The sequence below is a fragment of the Tachypleus tridentatus genome, chromosome 4 (assembly GCF_004210375.1).
Source record: "Tachypleus tridentatus isolate NWPU-2018 chromosome 4, ASM421037v1, whole genome shotgun sequence".
Classification (NCBI taxonomy): Eukaryota; Metazoa; Arthropoda; class Merostomata; order Xiphosura; family Limulidae; genus Tachypleus; species Tachypleus tridentatus.
This window is the reverse complement of record NC_134828.1, coordinates 14,517,332-14,540,564: the sequence shown is the minus strand read 5'-3', so window position 1 is coordinate 14,540,564 and position 23,233 is coordinate 14,517,332. Positions and strand designations below refer to the sequence as shown.

The window sequence follows — 23,233 nt, the reverse complement described above, 5'->3', positions numbered from 1 at the left end:
TCCTTATACGATCAAAACTCTCCTCGAATTATCTAAAATTGAAAACAAGTTAGTTGTAAAACAATACAAAATGTGGCAGTTTGTTGCTTAATATCAAAACAGGATTAATCAAATACAAAACATATTAGTAATTTTTATTCATATCGTATTATTTAACAAAACAAATATTGATATAAGTTAAATTTTCGTTATTTTAATTTGATGTTTTTAGAGGGCGTGTCACTTTAATAAAAATTCACAAATGCAACCTGAAAATACGTAATATTATTGTAAACGTTAACGATCGAATGACTGTGAAATATTTAGAAAGTAGGGTACACTATAAATACTAGAAACAGTGATGCACAGACAAACAGTTTGTGCAGTGATTAAAAAGCTTGTGAAATTCAGATTAGTATCGGTTATTACGTATACGTATTCAATCACTCGATCGATTAACCATGGAGTTATACAATTCACGCGCATTATACGCTAGTCGTTCCATCAGTAGCGAATACATTTCTGTTGAAAGTGAAAATATTTGTGCACTATTGCCTACAACTGTGTTTCAGTGACAGTAGCCTGTAGTGAACGTTGAGGAAGAAATAAACTAATTTGTTATCGTTACATGGACTACACCTTGCATTATTTTCATCAAATAATTTTAAAGAACCCGGACAAGATTTGGTTTGGTTTGTTTAGAAACTTTAGATTAAGCACAAAGCTACATAATGAGCTATTTGTGGACTGCGCACGGGTATTGAATTTAGATATATATATATATAATTTAAAAACTCAAAAAAGCTTATTTTTTTATTTGAAGTTCACTCCAACATCTTCAATGGGGTGACCAGAAGACCCAGTTTTGACAGCACACTCCCCCCCCATTTTTTCTTTTTTTGGTAGTTTGTCCAAAGATAAATTATCGGGACGCACAAAACGTACCGGTTTTATAATTAGGGTATCAAACTTTCAGTATTACGTTGAATCACGAATGTAATAGGCATACGTGTCTTGATCATTTATCAAACACGTGCTTTCCTGCTTCCAAACTTTTTTTTTATAACTATTTAATGAAATAAACAATAATAGAACTTCCACGTTTTTTTCCTTTGTCACAAAAATATCCCTAAAAAGTTCAATGTAACGCTAATACCTAACAGAAGATTTTGAAAACGTTATGGACTGTAAACTAAGTCTGGATATGAAGAAGCCTATATTAAGACGAAATTGACAAAGTGAATAATAAATATTTCTTGGATGTATAATTTGTCTATTATTGCTCATTTATTTTGTGTTTACCCCAGAACCAAGTTACATTATTTCAAAAAGAATGTCAAAGTTAATATATTTGGAAATACTGTAGAAACGTTCAATAAGTTTAAAGTAAATTAAAAGTAGGATAAATTATTTCGAATTTGTAATCACAATTTGGACATTACGGGGAAGGATTGGGCTGTCCTGGTGTTAGAACTTGTACGAGGTCTGTTCAAAAAATACGCGGACTGTTTGAATTGCGCGGCTCCAGTTGGTTCCAGGGGAATCCGCTTGGTGTCGCTAGGTTCGCACAGATCAGCTGATCACGACGCCATTTCCCGATTGCAAATATCTTCATTTGTGTATTAGCTACGCGGTTTTAAATGAAGTGCGATTTTTTCGTTTGGCGGATTTCAGAATGAATGACCTGAAGGAGCAACGACTTGCTGTGAAATTTTGTGTTAAACTTGAAAAATCTGCGACTGAAACTTTTGCTATGCTTAACACGGCTTACGGTGATGTTGCTATGAAGCGTACGGCATGTTTCAAGTGGCATGAACGTTTTAAGGATGGTCGACAGTCCATTGAAGATGATGAGCGTCCTTCCACGTGAACTGACGACACACACGTTGACAAAATCAACACCCTGGTGCGGGCAAATCGACGTCTGACTGTCGGGGAGCTTGCTGAAGAGTGTGGGATATCAGTTGGATCTTGTTACGAGATTTTGACCGAAAAATTGAAGATGCACCGCGTTGCTGCGAAATTTGTGCCTCAGAACTCGTGAGTTTTGGCCAAACACTCGATCACTGTTCCCCTACTCACCTGACCTTGCTCCTTGCGATTTTTTCTTGTTCCCCAAACTCAAAAGACCCTTGAAAGGAAGAAGATTTGAGACGATTCCCGAGATTAAGGCAAATGCGACGAAGCAGATGGAGGACATTACAAAAGAAGCGTACCAGGACTGTTTCAACAAGTGGAAACACCGTTGGGATAAGTGTGTGCGTTGGGGAGGAGAGTACTTTGAAGGGGTCCCAGGCCTGTAACTTCAAAATAAAGTACATTTTGTTTTATGACGTCAGTTCGCGTATTTTTTGAACAGCCCTCGTATGTTCACGTTGCTTGTTATCACACCATACCTAATACAGTACACACAAGAAGCCTTTGTTTGTTTCTGTACTGTTTTGAATAAGTTTATTGGCAAGGTTGTTTTTTGCATATCCAAGCAAAATACTAAAAAAAAAACGTTATTAAGTACAATATTAAGTCTTTTTACTACGCCACTGAATAATTTTATTATAAATATATTGTGCAACATCTTTCACGTGCAAATAAGTATTTACATAGTTTAAATCAAAATTGTAAAAATAACAAGCTTTCTAGTCCATTTATCTGGTAACTTATTAACATAAATTTCAAATTCAAACAAAAAAAAATTATAAAGTTTTGAATACTACGTTAGCTGGATGTAATCCAGTATCATTTAATGTAGTTTTAAGGGTCATTACATTTAAAACTGCGAAAGTAGTAAGCACAAGAATGATTAATAATGAAGATTTATCTTTTATTTTTTAATAAATATGTCAACCTACTGCAAATTAATTTAGTGGTGTAGTAAGTTCTGAAACCAGATTAACTGTTAAAACATGTGAACGAAATGACTAAACGCTATGTAATTCTAAACAGCATTTTCGCCAAGGTTTAGAAAATGAGTAACTCATTAGTTTTCTTGAATTGTTTTATAGGTGTTTAGGGAGAACAACGAACAAATCGACTATCTAGTGCATTCTGAAGAATAAAATATTTGAAGATTGTCATTCACATAAATGTCAACAGAAGTTTGATCATACCCAGAGAGTTATGCACACTTTAATTTTGCTAATAAGTCTACCAGTATTCGCATTTGTAAAGATATGTCCAATAATGTTAGTGACAAATCTTATAAAGAAAAAAAAAGACGTCATAATGTTAAACCTAGCCAGATAGGCCTAATAACGTCTACTCGAGCTTTCAGTTAAGGCCTTGTATTCGTCTAAACTCTTATTAGAGTATGTAAATTGAGCAGTCGGGAAGCCTAATTCTAACTGGACAAGTTCATGAAATATTAAATTTTGAACAAGTAAGGCAACATTAGCTGAAGAACTGCATATACACGCAATGTCACATATAGTTTTTTTGTTGCTAGTGCTGGTTTATGTCTTCTTGCGATCTTGGTGACCTTTTTATCTTGTATATTTAAAAGTGAAGCCCAGCAAAGGTAGTGAAATGTTGCAATTTATAATTCTTACCACGCTCGCGCTTGTACGAAGTTTACATTTAATGTTTATAAAATAGCAGTAGCTTCGCTGTACAATTTCTAAAAATTATAATTCATAAAGAAGGCACATTAAAGTAAGGGTAACTTTCTAGCATCACATTAATATGAATTAAATCTACCTGAAAGATTAATTAATTAATCCTTTCTAGTTCAATAAAACAAAAGTCAGAGTCAAGATAATCACGGAAAGTTGGAATAAGGCTATATGTAAGTAAAACAGCTCAGCGTCTCAACTCATAAAACGTATCTTATTCCATTCAAGAAGCTAGAAGAAAGTTATATCCAACTAAAAAGATCTGAAGATATTTATAAAATTTGGCTTACAAAGATGTAACAATGTCAAATTCAACTCATGAGACTGTAAAAATATCGCATTCAACACACAAAACTAGAACGGTGTTATATGTACATTTAACCGCGAAAACGTTGACAACAAACCTGTAATAATGTTACATTAAACTCAGAAAGTTATAATAATATTATTGAACTTCCAAAACTACAACAGCGACACATTTACCTCGAATAACTTAAATAAATCACATTATTGTTTTATTATCGCGTTTAAAAAGGCTTGAACTTTGTGTCACGCACTATTACAAGCTCGAGCATAGTTGTTCTAATACAAAACTAGTTAAAAGTACACAGTCGTTTAAGAAAAAAAAAAATCGGCTCATTAAGTGAACCAACAAAAATTTACTACAAATGAAGCCAGAGTAGAAAGAGTTATATCTTATTTCGGTTACAAAGTTACCAGAAAAAGGCGTTTTCTTAAGTGCTGGAATTTATTTGCATGTTGACATCTGGTAATGTAAAGCAGATATTGACTTAGCACTATTTATTATAGCAAGAAAGCATAACTACTTCTACCAAAGACCTGCTGATTTTCCTCCTGGTGGGTTTTGAATTCGTTTTCCACTCAGTTTGATACCTTTGTCGTCATCAATTTGTGCTCCTAAAAAATAACATATATATTACACATTCAGCACTTATGAACATACAAACCAAGAATGGTAACCATAATAAGTTGTTGTTTACAACTCTAGCATAGTTTACAGAACCGATAACTGAAATGTTGAAATAATTAGCTCAATAACACTACTTAAGACTCTTTTATCATGGCCTTGGTGTTGCATATTTCAAAGGGCAATGGCAGTGGCTATCCGAGTGCCCCAAGCAACGCTACGCAACAAAATGGAGAAGAATCTTTGTCAAAGTCATGTGTACATACGTTGCTTCTACGACACATCCTTTCAACTGTTGTATACCTTAAACAACTGTAAAATGAAACGAATATTCATGCTATTACATACAAAGATATATAGATATTATTACAGTAAGTGTCTTATGCAAAGCAAATAGGAGTAGGAGTGTGCTTTGTACATGACAGCTTTTAAAGGGAGCCTTTTGCAATGGAAACTACGCTGCAAGGTTGTTGTCAAGATTAACGGTAGTCAGCTAGAGCATGACCGGACGTGGCGGTAACGATTATAACAATCTGATAAGGCTTTTAAAATCATTGTCACATAACGTACACGGCCTTTGTGTTTAAACCTTGAATTTTAAATTCCCATACCAACAGTAATATATCATGTTGTTTTTTCAGCACTTACAAATACGTTATTTCTAACACCGAAGTAATAACGAAAACGATGTTACATAGATCTAGTTAATACTGATTTGTTATAAATTAGCGACGAGCAAGAGATTTTTAAAAGTAAAACTATACTTACTTTTTACAATGAATACACTACAATGGATAAAGTGAATAATTTGTTTTTAGAAACTTCTTACATACTGTTTCAGTGGAACTTTAAGCAGAATATGCATAGCAGGGTTTAGAACTAATATACACTACATGGCCAAAAATATGTAGACACCCCTTCTAATTTGTGGGTTCAGCTATTTCAGCCACACTCCTTGCTAAAAGGTGCATAAAATCAAGCATACTGCGAAGTAATCTCCATAGACAAACACTTGCAGTAGAATGGGTCGTGCTGAAGAACTCAATGACTTTCAATGGCACTGCTATAGAATGCCACCTTTCCAACAGCTCAGTTTGTCAAATTTCTGTCCTGCTAGAGCTGCCCTGGTCAACTGTAAATGCTGTTATTGTGAAGTGGAAACGTTTAGGAGCAACAATAGCTCAGTCACGAAGCGGTAGGCCACACAAGCTCATAGAACGGGACCACCGAATGCTGAAGCACGTATTGCGTAAACATCGTCTGTCCACAATTGCAACACTTGATACAGAGTTCCTACTGCCTCTGGAAGCAACGTCAGCACAAGAACCATTCGTCGAGAGTTTCATGAAATGGATTTCTATGGCCAAGCAGCCGCACACGTGCTTAAGATGCCAAGCATTCGGCTAGAGTGATGTAAAACACACCGCTATTGGACTCTGGAGCACTGGAAACACGTTATCTACAGTGATGTAAAACACATCGCCATTGGACTCTGGAGCAGTGGAAACACGTTATCTAGAGTGATGTAAAACACACCGCCATTGGACTCTGGAGCAGTGGAAACACGTTATCTAGAGTGATGTAAAACACATCGCCATAAGACTCTGGAGCAGTGGAAACACGTTATCTAGAGTGATGTAAAACACATCGCCATTAGACTCTGGAGCAATGGAAACACGTTATCTAGAGTGATGTAAAACACACCGCCATTAGACTCTGGAGCACTGGAAACACGTTATCTAGAGTGATGTAAAACACACCGCCATTAGACTCTGGAGCAGTGGAAACACGTTATCTAGAGTGATGTAAAACACACCGCCATTAGACTCTGGAGCAGTGGAAACACGTTATCTAGAGTGATGTAAAACACACCGCCATTAGACTCTGGAGCAGTGGAAACACGTTATCTAGAGTGATGTAAAACACACCGCCATTGGACTCTGGAGCAATGGAAACACGTTATCTAGAGTGATGTAAAACACACCGCCATTATACTCTGGAGCACTGGAAACACGTTATCTAGAGTGATGTAAAACACACCGCCATTAGACTCTGGAGCACTGGAAACACGTTATCTAGAGTGATGTAAAACACATCGCCATTGGACTCTGGAGCAGTGGAAACACGTTATCTAGAGTGATGTAAAACACACCGCCATTGGACTCTCGAGCAGTGGAAACACGTTATCTAGAGTGATGTAAAACACATCGCCATTAGACTCTGGAGCAGTGGAAACACGTTATCTAGAGTGATGTAAAACACATCGCCATTAGACTCTGGAGCAATGGAAACACGTTATCTAGAGTGATGTAAAACACACCGCCATTAGACTCTGGAGCACTGGAAACACGTTATCTAGAGTGATGTAAAACACACCGCCATTAGACTCTGGAGCAGTGGAAACACGTTATCTAGAGTGATGTAAAACACACCGCCATTAGACTCTGGAGCAGTGGAAACACGTTATCTAGAGTGATGTAAAACACACCGCCATTAGACTCTGGAGCAGTGGAAACACGTTATCTAGAATGATGTAAAACACACCGCCATTGGACTCTGGAGCAATGGAAACACGTTATCTAGAGTGATGTAAAACACACCGCCATTAGACTCTGGAGCACTGGAAACACGTTATCTAGAGTGATGTAAAACACACCGCCATTAGACTCTGGAGCACTGGAAACACGTTATCTAGAGTGATGTAAAACACACCGCCATTAGACTCTGGAGCAGTGGAAACACGTTATCTAGAGTGATGTAAAACACACCGCCATTGGACTCTGGAGCAGTGGAAACACATTATCTAGAGTGATGTAAAACACACCGCCATTAGACTCTGGAGCAGTGGAAACACGTTATCTAGAGTGTTGTAAAACACACTGCCATTGGACTCTGGAGCAGTGGAAACACGTTATCTAGAGTGATGTAAAACACACCACCATTGGACTCTGGAGCACTGGAAACACGTTATATAGAGTGATGTAAAACACACCGCCATTGGACTCTGGAGCAGTGGAAACACGTTATCTAGAGTGATGTAAAACACACCGCCATTAGACCCTGGAGCAGTGGAAACACATTATCTAGAGTGATGTAAAACACACCGCCATTGGACTCTGGAGCAGTGGAAACACGTTATCTAGAGTGATGTAAAACACACCGCCATTAGACTCTGGAGCAGTGGAAATACGTTATCTAGAGTGATGTAAAACACACCGCCATTGGACTCTGGAGCAGTGGAAATACGTTATCTAGAGTGATGTAAAACACACCGCCATTGGACTCTGGAGCAGTGGAAATACGTTATCTAGAGTGATGTAAAACACACCGCCATTGGACTCTGGAGCAGTGGAACCACGTTATCTAGAGTGATGTAAAACACACCGCCATTAGACTCTGGAGCAGTGGAAATACGTTATCTAGAGTGATGTAAAACACACCGCCATTGGACTCTGGAGCAGTGGAACCACGTTATCTAGAGTGATGTAAAACACACCGCCATTAGACTCTGGAGCAGTGGAAACACGTTATCTAGAGTGATGTAAAACACACCGCCATTAGACTCTGGAGCAGTGGAAACACGTTATCTAGAGTGATGTAAAACACACCGCCATTAGACTCTGGAGCATCGGAAACACGTTATCTAGAGTGATGTAAAACACACCGCCATTATACTCTGGAGCAGTGGAAACACGTTATCTAGAGTGATGTAAAACACACCGCCATTATACTCTGGAGCAGTGGAAACACGTTATCTAGAGTGATGTAAAACACACCGCCATTAGACTCTGGAGCATCGGAAACACGTTATCTAGAGTGATGTAAAACACACCGCCATTAGACTCTGGAGCAGTGGAAACACGTTATCTAGAGTGATGTAAAACACACCGCCATTAGACTCTGGACCAGTGGAAACACGTTATCTAGAGTGATGTAAAACACACCGCCATTAGACTCTGGAGCATCGGAAACACGTTATCTAGAGTGATGTAAAACACACCGCCATTGGACTCTGGAGCAGTGGAAACACGTTATCTAGAGCGATGTAAAACACACCGCCATTAGACTCTGGAGCAGTGGAAACACGTTATCTAGAGCGATGTAAAACACACTGCCATTGGACTCTGGAGCAGTGGAAACACGTTATCTAGAGTGATGTAAAACACACCGCCATTAGACTCTGGAGCAGTGGAAACACGTTATCTAGAGTGATGTAAAACACATCGCCATTAGACTCTGGAGCAGTGGAAATACGTTATCTAGAGTGATGTAAAACACACCGCCATTAGACTCTGGAGCATCGGAAACACGTTATCTAGAGTGATGTAAAACACACCGCCATTAGACTCTGGAGCAGTTGAAACACGTTATCTGGAGTGATGTAAAACACACCGCCATTAGACTCTGTAGCATCGGAAACACGTTATCTAGAGTGATGTAAAACACACCGCCATTAGACTCTGGAGCAGTGGAAACACGTTATCTAGAGTGATGTAAAACACACCGCCATTGGACTCTGGAGCAGTGGAAACACATTATCTAGAGTGATGTAAAACACACCGCCATTAGACTCTGGAGCAGTGGAAACACGTTATCTAGAGTGATGTAAAACACACTGCCATTGGACTCTGGAGCAGTGGAAACACGTTATCTAGAGTGATGTAAAACACACCACCATTGGACTCTGGAGCACTGGAAACACGTTATATTGAGTGATGTAAAACACACCGCCATTAGACTCTGGAGCAGTGGAAACACATTATCTAGAGTGATGTAAAACACACCGCCATTGGACTCTGGAGCAGTGGAAACACGTTATCTAGAGTGATGTAAAACACACCGCCATTAGACTCTGAAGCAGTGGAAACACGTTATCTAGAGTGATGTAAAACACACCGCCATTAGACTCTGGAGCAGTGGAAACACGTTATCTAGAGTGATGTAAAACACACCGCCATTGGACTCTGGAGCAGTGGAAACACATTATCTAGAGTGATGTAAAACACACCGCCATTAGACTCTGGAGCAGTGGAAACACGTTATTTAGAGTGATGTAAAACACACTGCCATTGGACTCTGTAGCATCGGAAACACGTTATCTAGAGTGATGTAAAACACACCGCCATTGGACTCTGGAGCAGTGGAAACACATTATCTAGAGTGATGTAAAACACACCGCCATTAGACTCTGGAGCAGTGGAAACACGTTATTTAGAGTGATGTAAAACACACTGCCATTGGACTCTGGAGCAGTGGAAACACGTTATTTAGAGTGATGTAAAACACACTGCCATTGGACTCTGTAGCATCGGAAACACGTTATCTAGAGTGATGTAAAACACACCGCCATTGGACTCTGGAGCAGTGGAAACACATTATCTAGAGTGATGTAAAACACACCGCCATTAGACTCTGGAGCAGTGGAAACACGTTATTTAGAGTGATGTAAAACACACTGCCATTGGACTCTGGAGCAGTGGAAACACGTTATCTAGAGTGATGTAAAACACACCGCCATTAGACTCTGGAGCAGTGGAAACACATTATCTAGAGTGATGTAAAACACACCGCCATTGGACTCTGGAGCAGTGGAAATACGTTATCTAGAGTGATGTAAAACACACCGCCATTAGACTCTGGAGCAGTGGAAACACGTTATCTAGAGTGATGTAAAACACACCGCCATTGGACTCTGGAGCAGTGGAAACACGTTATCTAGAGTGATTTAAAACACACCGCCATTGGACTCTGGAGCAGTGGAAATACGTTATCTAGAGTGATGTAAAACACACCGCCATTGGACTCTGGAGCAGTGGAAATACGTTATCTAGAGTGATGTAAAACACACCGCCATTGGACTCTGGAGCAGTGGAACCACGTTATCTAGAGTGATGTAAAACACACCGCCATTAGACTCTGGAGCATCGGAAACACGTTATCTAGAGTGATGTAAAACACACCGCCATTAGACTCTGGAGCAGTGGAAACACGTTATCTAGAGTGATGTAAAACACACCGCCATTAGACTCTGGAGCAGTGGAAACACGTTATCTAGAGTGATGTAAAACACACCGCCATTAGACTCTGGAGCATCGGAAACACGTTATCTAGAGTGATGTAAAACACACCGCCATTAGACTCTGGAGCAGTGGAAACACGTTATCTAGAGTGATGTAAAACACACCGCCATTAGACTCTGGAGCAGTGGAAACACGTTATCTAGAGTGATGTAAAACACACCGCCATTAGACTCTGGAGCATCGGAAACACGTTATCTAGAGTGCTGTAAAACACACCGCCATTGGACTCTGGAGCAGTGGAAACACGTTATCTAGAGCGATGTAAAACACACTGCCATTGGACTCTGGAGCAGTGGAAACACGTTATCTAGAGCGATGTAAAACACACCGCCATTAGACTCTGGAGCAGTGGAAACACGTTATCTAGAGCGATGTAAAACACACTGCCATTGGACTCTGGAGCAGTGGAAACACGTTATCTAGAGTGATGTAAAACACACCGCCATTAGACTCTGGAGCATCGGAAACACGTTATCTAGAGTGATGTAAAACACACCGCCATTAGACTCTGGAGCAGTGGAAACACGTTATCTAGAGTGATGTAAAACACACCGCCATTAGACTCTGTAGCATCGGAAACACGTTATCTAGAGTGATGTAAAACACACCGCCATTAGACTCTGGAGCAGTGGAAACACGTTATCTAGAGTGATGTAAAACACACCGCCATTGGACTCTGGAGCAGTGGAAACACATTATCTAGAGTGATGTAAAACACACCGCCATTAGACTCTGGAGCAGTGGAAACACGTTATCTAGAGTGATGTAAAACACACTGCCATTGGACTCTGGAGCAGTGGAAACACGTTATCTAGAGTGATGTAAAACACACCACCATTGGACTCTGGAGCACTGGAAACACGTTATATAGAGTGATGTAAAACACACCGCCATTAGACTCTGGAGCAGTGGAAACACATTATCTAGAGTGATGTAAAACACACCGCCATTGGACTCTGGAGCAGTGGAAACACGTTATCTAGAGTGATGTAAAACACACCGCCATTAGACTCTGGAGCAGTGGAAACACGTTATCTAGAGTGATGTAAAACACACCGCCATTAGACTCTGGAGCAGTGGAAACACGTTATCTAGAGTGATGTAAAACACACCGCCATTGGACTCTGGAGCAGTGGAAACACATTATCTAGAGTGATGTAAAACACACCGCCATTAGACTCTGGAGCAGTGGAAACACGTTATTTAGAGTGATGTAAAATACACTGCCATTGGACTCTGTAGCATCGGAAACACGTTATCTAGAGTGATGTAAAACACACCGCCATTGGACTCTGGAGCAGTGGAAACACATTATCTAGAGTGATGTAAAACACACCGCCATTAGACTCTGGAGCAGTGGAAACACGTTATTTAGAGTGATGTAAAACACACTGCCATTGGACTCTGGAGCAGTGGAAACACGTTATCTAGAGTGATGTAAAACACACCGCCATTAGACTCTGGAGCAGTGGAAACACATTATCTAGAGTGATGTAAAACACACCGCCATTGGACTCTGGAGCAGTGGAAATACGTTATCTAGAGTGATGTAAAACACACCGCCATTGGACTCTGGAGCAATGGAAATACGTTATCTAGAGTGATGTAAAACACACCGCCATTAGACTCTGGAGCAGTGGAAACACGTTATCTAGAGTGATGTAAAACACACCGCCATTGGACTCTGGAGCAGTGGAAACACGTTATCTAGAGTGATTTAAAACACACCGCCATTGGACTCTGGAGCAGTGGAAATACGTTATCTAGAGTGATGTAAAACACACCGCCATTGGACTCTGGAGCAGTGGAACCACGTTATCTAGAGTGATGTAAAACACACCGCCATTGGACTCTGGAGCAGTGGAACCACGTTATCTGGAGTGATGTAAAACACACCGCCATTAGACTCTGGAGCAGTGGAAATACGTTATCTAGTGTGATGTAAAACACACCGCCATTGGACTCTGGAGCAGTGGAACCACGTTATCTAGAGTGATGTAAAACACACCGCCATTAGAGTCTGGAGCAGTGGAAACACGTTATCTAGAGTGATGTAAAACACACCGCCATTAGACTCTGGAGCAGTGGAAACACGTTATCTAGAGTGATGTAAAACACACCGCCATTAGACTCTGGAGCATCGGAAACACGTTATCTAGAGTGATGTAAAACACACCGCCATTAGACTCTGGAGCATCGGAAACACGTTATCTAGAGTGATGTAAAACACACCGCCATTAGACTCTGGAGCAGTGGAAACACGTTATCTAGAGTGATGTAAAACACACTGCCATTGGACTCTGGAGCAGTGGAAACACGTAATCTAGAGCGATGTAAAACACACCGCCATTAGACTCTGGAGCAGTGGAAACACGTTATCTAGAGCGATGTAAAACACACTGCCATTGGACTCTGGAGCAGTGGAAACACGTTATCTAGAGTGATGTAAAACACACCGCCATTAGACTCTGGAGCAGTGGAAACACGTTATCTAGAGTGATGTAAAACACACCGCCATTGGACTCTGGAGCAGTGGAAACACGTTATCTAGAGTGATGTAAAACACATCGCCATTAGACTCTGGAGCAGTGGAAATACGTTATCTAGAGTGATGTAAAACACACCGCCATTAGACTCTGGAGCATCGGAAACACGTTATCTAGAGTGATGTAAAACACACCGCCATTGGACTCTGGAGCAGTGGAAACACGTTATCTAGAGTGATGTAAAACACACCGCCATTAGACTCTGGAGCAATGGAATCACGTTATCTAGAGTGATGTAAAACACACAGCCATTAGACTCTGGAGCAGTGGAAACACGTTATCTAGAGTGATGTAAAACACGCCGCCATTAGACTCTGGAGCAGTGGAAACACGTTATCTAGAGTGATGTAAAACACACCGCCATTAGACTCTGTAGCATCGGAAACACGTTATCTAGAGTGATGTAAAACACACCGCCATTAGACTCTGGAGCAGTGGAAACACGTTATCTAGAGTGATGTAAAACACACCGCCATTAGACTCTGGAGCAGTGGAAACACGTTATCTAGAGTGATGTAAAACACACCGCCATTAGACTCTGGAGCAGTGGAAACACGTTATCTAGAGTGATGTAAAACACACCGCCATTAGACTCTGTAGCATCGGAAACACGTTATCTAGAGTGATGTAAAACACACCGCCATTAGACTCTGGAGCAGTGGAAACACGTTATCTAGAGTGATGTAAAACACACCGCCATTAGACTCTGTAGCATCGGAAACACGTTATCTAGAGTGATGTAAAACACACCGCCATTAGACTCTGGAGCAGTGGAAACACGTTATCTAGAGTGATGTAAAACACACCGCTATTAGACTCTGGACCAGTGGAAACACGTTATCTAGAGTGATGAATCACGCTTCACTATCTTGCAATCTGACGGACTAATCTGAGTTTGGCGAATGCCAGGAGAACGCTACCTGCCTGAATACATAATGACAACTGTAAAGTTTTGTGGAGGAGGAATAATGGTCTGGGGCTGTTTTTCATGGTTTGGGCCAGGCTCGTTAGTTCCAGTGAAGGAAATTCTTAATACTACAGCATACAATGACATTTTAGATAATTGTGTGCTTTCAACTGTGTGGCAACAGTTTGAGGAAGGCCCTTTTTTGTTTTGTGCACAAAGCGAGGTCCATAAAGACATGTTTTGCCGAGATTGGTGTGGAAGAACTTGAATGGCCTACACAGAGCCCTGACTTCAACTCCATCGAACACCTTTGGGATGAAGTGGAACACCGACTGCGAGACAGTGCCCGAACTCGTTAATGTCCATGGTTTTGGAACCGGACATTCAACAAGCACATATGAGTGTGATGGCGGGTGTCCACATACTTTTAACCATGTAGTGTGTATATATATATATATATGAGTAGAAATTGCAACTGACTGTTGAAAGAAAAGGAGACAATATTTTGGCTCTTCTACTGAGACCTTTTTTAGGTATTTGTGTCAGATAACATTGTGTATGAACAATTCATTTGTACAGTGCTACTCCTGATTTCAAACGATGGTGAACCTTTTTCCAAACCTCCTCTCCTACCCCTTTTTATAACTTTCCACGTCATTTTACACCACATTTGACTCACTAAAGGGACTTCTTTCCCGATAAACTTAGAACGTACGAGTTACCCTACTGACCATCTTAGGTAATGATTCAGCATCTAGGGTTGAAATTAAATGGTGTTTATTTACACGTTTACTGGTTCGAACTTTTTAAAAATCTAGATAACAATTATTAAACAATATTAAGCTTCATGTTATAGCTCTCTAACACATTTACCCACCTGCAAAAAAAAAATAGATTTTTACTGGTGAAAATAATCTACAAAACAATTTAACAAAATGGGGAAAACAACATGGTTTTCGATACCTGTGGTGGGCGAAGCTCATAATGTGTAGGTTTGTGCTAAACAGCAACCAAACCAAAGTAGTTATATGACACACACACACATATTAGTTTGTAATAACTCTTAGAATTAATACATAATTTAAAAATAAGAGTGTTTTATACAAGAACAAACAAAAGTACCCTACCCCACTGACGTTCCGGAAGAGTTCACTTACATTATTTCGTGGACTTTAAAAAGTTAATCATGTTTCACTCAGAGCCACCATGAAAAGTAATTGTTCAACATTTCAGTCATGCTAAGAACAGCTCAACAATAACATACGATAAATCTACATTTTTTATTATTTCAAGTTACGTCACATTTTGTACAGTTAGTGATAGTGCAATTACCCTAACAGTTTAGTGTAGAATATCCTGCGTGAGTTTAGTGTAAAACGCAGACTTAGCGCTAACCGTATCTAATAATTGTTTTAAAATGTGCTTAATGTAATAGCAATATCAGTCAGTGTGTGCGTGTTTTGTTTGTACGCTTAATAAACATAAAATGCTTAATGTTTCAATTGCAGTAGTCTTTTTTTTTAATCATTTCTGGAGGACTTACCAGAAAGACTAAAGGTTGAGTCCTGCAAGTTACGAACCCCACTTCGGGTAAGGGGGCGAGAGTAGAATTCCGAAGGCTGGGGTATTATCTCCGTTACCTCGACAGCTTCATCTGGAGTCTCTCCTTCAAAGTCATCTTCAACGGCAACGCTTTCATATGGTTCTCTTTCAACTTTGAAAGGTTGGCATGCCTGGTAAATGATAAAGCATTTTTAAGTTGACTAAATACTTGTAATACAGAAGGTTGAACAATAATACACCTCCAGATCAGTTGTCTTACAATTGTAAATATGACCGTCTACAATGTGATACAAGATTTCTTGTAACCGAATACACATTATCGGAAAAATTGCGGGTATAAACTACAAAATTACTGAATTGTTGTCTATTGTATTTGGCTATAAACTACAAAATTACTGAACTATTGTCTATTGTATTGTATGAAAAGGAACGTGTCAATAGTTAACACTGCTTGACTGTCATCCAACCAATCACAGTGTGCCTCACCAAGATAATGTCTATAAAAGTACAGACAATCAAACTATTTCCACTAGTAATATTGTAAATACACTCGTGGTCCCATGGGCAGAAATATTGAAAAAGTATAGTTTTGTTTGAACGCTACATGTGACAAACTGATATAATATTTCTTCCTTCATTAAGAAATTTGTGAAAACTTTAAAAAGAGTGTGTGAAACTAGTACTGTTCATAACATAAAAGGCCAGATAGAAAGTCTAAACTCTCTCAAAAGTGATATTAAACACCATCTACAAACCTTGTCAATGGTCTAGTTCTAAGTACCGATGTGAATGTTGTATCCAGGATATTAATATACATATCAACAGGAAGTGACCTCAGTGGATATTTAAAAAAAGATATACCCAAATCGAAAGGCTAATGTTTACAATAAGACCATTTCATAAGACTGGTATGGCCAGGTGGTTAAAGCACTCGACTCGTAATCTGAGGGTCCCGGGCTCGAATCCCTCTCACACCAGACATGCTTGATCTTTTAGCCGTAGGGGCGTTATAATGTGACGGTCAATCCCACTATTCTTGGTAAAAGAGTAGCCCAAAAGTATGCAGTGGATGGTGATGACTAGCTGTCTTCTCCCTAATCTTATACTGCTAAATTATAGACGGCTAGCGCAGATAGCCCTCGTGTAGCTTTGCGCGAAATTCGAAACAAACCAAACCATTTCATATAACTGACTTACTATGGTAAGCGGTTTTTAGTTTGGTGTGACTGTAGCCTAGAAATTTAGGAAAGCAAAATGTTTTAAAATAACTTTAACCGTGCTATAGGGTTATTGACAACAGTAAAAATGGATGAGCAAAGCTGGAAGAGAGAAAACTAGTATTACAGTCAATATACTTCACTGGAATGAAGCATGTTGGGATATTAATAGAAGTGTAAGTTATACACTGGACCAGTTATGCAACATATGTGGTGAAACGATACTTAGAAGGTTTATATATAAAAAAGGAACACATCATGGTTTTTCCTACACGAAGTTCCATTGTTGATATTATTAAAGTTATATGGAAACTGAGGAAGTGAAACGATAATTAAACTGAATTATGGGAAGTAATATAAAACATTTATAAGAATAATTCATTGGTAATCTTATGATAACATAAAAACAATATGTACGACTCTGTTTAAAGTAAGTACAAAACAGTGTAGCATTGTAGAACTTACTCACTTCACTTTAGTATTTTATGTAATAATAATATATGGCAGTGCTAATAAATTTACCACTTAGGTGTAACTGCCCATTGTTTGTGACTGTTGTATGTGCATCACCTGTGTGTCTCCTTAATCATTTCCAATATTGTATGTCATCCATTCATAAGACATTTTATCTTAAAACAGCAAGTAAATGAAAGAAGTTATTGATTTGCTTAACAAAGTGTTAAAGAGTGAAGTACTATTGGGATTATTGCCATGAATGTGGATAATAATAAGGAAACCAAACAAATGTTGAATGGATATACTGTAACAATTTTAATTTTTTGTATTATGACACTACATACTTCAAGTCATACCAGTATATACAACTTACTTTTAGTTCTGACCGATGAAGATAGCTTGCTTTGATCAAAAGTTATTGATAATTAATATTTTCTAAATTAAATGTTTAGTTATTTGCTTCGTTAAACTGTTTGACAACAGACTTGGTTAGACTCCTACCTTATCCTTTGCTCGCACGCAGAAGAAGATGTGTGGACAAAATGGTGGTGTTTCAACAAATTTTCCCCCTCCCTTTGTCACTTGCAACTGGAAAAATCAATATATTAACGTATGATAGTTATAACTGTAAACAAACAAAATATATCAATGAGAAAGTTCAAGTTTCTCTAAACTAATCCCTGAACTAATCATCATGTTCTGAACAGCCATTAACTTGTCTGTCTTCCATTCACATTAAAAAGTATAATGTGACATTGCTAAACCTAAGTACTTTCTCAACCTGTGTAAATTTTGTGAAGATAAATCGAATTATTAAAAAATAAGCTTGTAATGTAACAGAATTAAATCATTTTTTATTTAACATTTTTAAGCAGATTCCTAAAACAGTTATTATGACCTGTTCTGATACATTACTTTAAAATATTTGTACGTATTCAAGATATCCACATTCCCTACCTAACGTAACAATTCCATATACCGCATAAATTTCAGTTATTTTAACTTACACTGACCGTAATCAAGAAGGTTTCCATCAGTTATCACAGTTTCAGTTATTTTAATTTACACTGACCGTGATCAAGAAGGTTTCCATCAGTTATCACAGTTTCAGTTATTTTAATTTACACTGACCGTGATCAAGAAGGTTTCCATCAGTTATCACAGTTTCAGTTATTTTAATTTACACTGACCGTGATCAACAAGGTTTCCATCAGTTATCACAGTTTCAGTTATTTTAATTTACACTGACCCTGATCAAGAAGGTTTCCATCAGTTATCACAGTTTCAGTTATTTTAATTTACACTGACCCTGATCAAGAAGGTTTCCATCAGTTATCACAGTTTCAGTTATTTTAATTTACACTGACCAACGGTTACCTGACCCTGGTCCACAACAACCTTTCCACCAGCTATCACAACATCGGCCACTCCATGGCACTTCATTCCTTCAAATATATTAAAGTCTGCTTGAGAGTGATGGGTTTTGGCAGAGATAACACGTGTTTGCTCCGGATTCCAAACAACGACATCTGCATCTGATCCAGCCTGGATTCGGCCCTATGCGTATATAGAAGATTTAACTCTTGTGTATCAAATTAGACAATCCTTAAAAATCAGTGTCGTGTTTAATTTGTTAATTAACTTTGTAAACTCAACTTTCATTTGCTCACTATTTAGTTTCCCCTCGGACAACTTATTACCCTATGGTGTCATTAGTTGTACTGACTTCCTGTTCAGGTAATCACAAATACCAAGAGGATCGCCAGGATATGTAGCCTGGAGTGTATTCTACTGTTTCGACTAAGCTTGAGACTGGATACAATGTACATAATGTTCAAAGCAATCTTTATTTTAAACAAAAAGCAGTCAAAGTAAACGAGTGTATTGGACGATAGGATAGCGCCTTTAAGACATAGAACGAGAATGATGAATCTTCTATCTTTTTGTTATGATATTCTGCGATAAGGTGTCCAGTGTTAGAGAATACAATAACAATATGAAAAATGTAATAGCGCCATCTCTTTAAGTGTACATGCCTTACTCACGTCTATAAACTCTCATAGCAAAAGACGGAAACTATAAGCTCAAGGTATCATCAGACTTGCCAATGGCTGAGGCAACTGCTAATACCTTCATAGTGTATTCAAATTATATATACTAGAGTAAGCTTCTCCGCGAGAAAACTCGTGACACCACAGTAGAGTGACCCAGGACAATATGTGACTAGGGTAACAGCAATTTAGCTCTATTTTATAGCCAACTGTCTACAGTAAAACACATAAATGTGCCTGCTTGCATGAAAATGAGAGAGAAAAAAAGGTCTTGAAATTTTGGTGAAACAAGAAAGATCCCCGCCAGAAAAAAACTAAAAAGGTTTTATACAAACAAATGGCCTAAGCATGGACAACCCAGTATCACCAGTTCGAGCCAATATTTTTATGACACAAGTTCAAATACAAGCAATTAACACAGCATTACATCCACCACTATACTGGTACAGATATGTAGATGACACGATTGCAGGATTCAAATCTACAGAACACATACTTAATTTTTTCAATCACATTAACTCTATACATCCCAACATTAACTTCACATGTGAACAGGAAGAAAGCAATCAAATATGATTTCTTAACTTCATAATTACAAGAACCGATACACAATTCAAAACAGAAATCCACCGAAAAATCACCCATACTGGACTATACATTCCTTGGGACTCAGCACATGAAACAAAACAAAAACTCAATATACTAAGAAACCAAATAAACACAGACATGAAACTATCCTCGCCAGATAAAATTAACGACGAATTAGACAAAATAAAACAATACTTCATGAACATCAATAAGTTTCCTCCACAAACCGCAGAAAACATTATAAACACCTAGACAGAAAGCAAAACGAACCAACTAAAGTAAATATACCCCACGATTTAAAAAATCACGAAACCATATACTGCTGCATACCATATATTCCCAACATCAGCAGACAAATAACCAACATTTGACAAAAACTAGTTACAAAATATGACATTCCAGTTAATACCAAATTTATTCAAAAACCAGGCACAAAACTGAGATCTATACTATGTAAAAACTACACTGACAAACACCACACCAACATTATTTACAAAATACAATGTGATAACTGCCACGACTTCTATATTGGAGAAACAAGTAGAAAAATGGAAACCAGATTCAAAGAACATAAAAAGTCAGCTTCACACGTTTTCGAACACTGCAAGTCAAATAAACACAACATAACCCATAGAAAACACTCAAATACTAAATAAAGAAACAAACATAAACAAACGCAAAATTAAAGAAGCCTTACTTATACAACAACTTAAACCCAAAATAAACCAATATAAAGGAACGCCTTTATACCTATATTAATATAATAAAATAAGTAAAATTATATATTCAAACATCTAACACCGCCCTCTACATTCCGACACTCAGTTACACAACCTCTTCCAAACATGTGGTTAGCTTCCGGTCAGTTACCTCTTTCTTTGTGAACCTGACGATGACCGAAGAAGGTCGTAACGTTGTTCGCTCTTCTATGTAAAATATTTTCTCAACCCAAACGAGCCGTTTTTGCATATATATATATAAAGGTTTTGTTTGTTTGTTTGTTTGTTTGTTTTTGAATTTCGCACAAAGCTACTTGAGGGCTATCTGTGCTAGCCGTCCCAAATTTAGTAGTGTAAGACTCGAGGGAAGGCAGCTAGTCATCATCACCCACCGCCAACTCTTGGGCTACTCTTTTGCCTACGAATAGTGGGATTGACCGTTACGTTGTAACGCCTCCACGGCTGGGAAGGCGAGCATGTTTGGCGCGACGGGGATGCGAACCTGCGACCCTCACATTACGAGTCGCACGCCTTAACACGCTTGGTCATGCCGGGCCGAACTAAAAAGGAAAGAACCGCAGAGTAAACTTTACAAACTAAACTAGGAGTCAAATTGTATACACATTAAAAGTTAGCAGTAATATTAGTTATAATTTCAGGCCACATAATATTGTAACGTTCCATAAGAAACATATACCACAGATGCTCTAGATGTTGTAAACTAATTTTGGATAATAATTTATTGCTTGTTTTCATTGCTGATACATTTAGTAATCCACAAAATAAAGTCCAATAACGAAAATTCGATCAACAAGGTTTTCATCAGTTATCACAGTTTCAGTTATTTTAATTTACACTGACCCTTATCAACAAGGTTTCCACCAGCTGATTGGACAATTATTTAAATCTTTTAGCTGACTGCTTTATTTATCGTAATACGCAAGTCTTAAAGAACACTAGGCTGAGCATGATTATGGTTTGGAATTTTGTAAATTTGATTTTTACGACCCGGCAAGGCCAGGTGATTAAGGTATTCGACTCGTAAGCTGAGGGTCGCGGGTTCGAATCCCCGTCACTCCAAACATGCTCGCCTTCCCAGCCGTGGGGGCGTTATAATGTCACGATCAATCCCACTATTCGTTGGTAAAAAAAGTAGCCCAAGAGTTGGCGGTGAGTGGTGATGACTAGCTGACTTCCCTCTAGTCTTACACTGCAAAATTAAGGAGGATTAGCGCAGATAGCCCTCGTGTAGATTTGCGCGAAATTAAAAAATATATATATATGATTTTTAGGTAGCGAAGAAATTGTAACACGAACCTTGTATCATCAAATAAACACATTATCCATACTAGGGTTTTACACTCCATCACTTAATGCTATTTTTCAGTTTCTTGTATGTTTATCAAACGATTATTAACAAACTTGTTCAACTTATTTTTGAAAAAACTTACTTTCCGTGGGTAGATGTTGAAGATTTTGGCTGCATTAGTGCTAGTTACAGCCACAAACCTGCTGGGATCCAGTTTTCCCATTACCTTATTTAGGTGAAAAGAAAGAAAACGTGTTGTTATAACAAGACTTTTAATTCAAATAAATAAACAAAAGACATATAAAAGTTGGACGTAAATTTAGTTTCCTTGCAATCTATATATAATTACCTAAGTTTTAACAGTTTGTTTTCACATGTAAACATGATTACCCGAGTTTAACAGTCTGTTTTATCATATAAATACTGTTATCTGTCTTTAACATGATTGTTATAATTTATTTTATAAACATAAGAACCAGGGTTTCACCCATTCTTCGAGTGCTGACGTCAAACTTACCACACCCTTTTCCCACACAATTGACATTCTTTCCTCAATCCCGTTTACTCCGTGAGGAATCATTGTAAAATCACTCTGTCCAAAAGCCTTCTGATTGGCTGAGAAGGTGCAGTGGTTACTGGCAGTGATTTGAATATCTCCGCTGTCGGAAACAAGTTGTATTAAAACAGTGATCAAAATATTTACGTGTAGCCTTAAAATAAATATCTGGTACTAGAAAACTAACCAGAAAAGAAATAACTGTTAGCCTTAAAATAAACATCTAGCACTGGAAAACTAAACAGAATCGATTTTTTTCTTTTTTTATAATGAGGGTTGGATTTTTGGTTTTAAATTATCAAAAATTACCTTCCCAGTAAGTTCATCAAATCCACTGGAGTGGACGGGTCTGTGCAAAGGGGTGGAACTGTAACATGACCGGCAGCATGACGCCAACATGCGTTTAGATAATGTGAACCGTCAGTTCCGAGTGCAGCTGCTGTCGTGTCAGCATAAAGTTGACATCCTAAAAGATAAAGTAAGAATCAGCATCACTGTGAGGGTAGGAGGTACACTCTCGTTGTCAGAAAGTTTTCTGGAAAGGAAAATGAAGAAAAACGTTTGTACGATACATCAGTTCAATGCGTACCACACATACAGAAAGTTAACCCTAGAATTACTAGCGGGTTTTATCGAATATCTATACACATTTTCCAAACTGTTCATCCACCAAATTACATGACGTTTCACTCATACCCTCCTCCCCAATAACATGTGAGTTATATT

General features: G+C 38.5%; 1 protein-coding gene across 2 annotated transcripts in view; it reads right to left on the bottom strand.

Moving 5' to 3' along the window:
* Nucleotides 1-2,047: 2,047 nt before the first annotated feature.
* Nucleotides 2,048-23,233, bottom strand: part of LOC143248604 (dihydropyrimidinase-like) — a 41,705-nt gene continuing 20,519 nt past the window's right edge. For both annotated transcript variants that reach the window (XM_076497101.1, XM_076497100.1), the window contains exons 10-16: nt 22,817-22,973; nt 22,469-22,610; nt 22,094-22,177; nt 18,662-18,841; nt 17,786-17,872; nt 15,592-15,781; nt 2,048-4,505 (exon numbers count right to left, since the gene is read on the bottom strand). In XM_076497101.1, the coding sequence (XP_076353216.1) occupies nt 4,417-4,505; nt 15,592-15,781; nt 17,786-17,872; nt 18,662-18,841; nt 22,094-22,177; nt 22,469-22,610; nt 22,817-22,973 (929 nt within the window). In that variant the 3' untranslated portion in view covers nt 2,048-4,416. The remainder of the gene's footprint in view (nt 4,506-15,591; nt 15,782-17,785; nt 17,873-18,661; nt 18,842-22,093; nt 22,178-22,468; nt 22,611-22,816; nt 22,974-23,233) is intronic.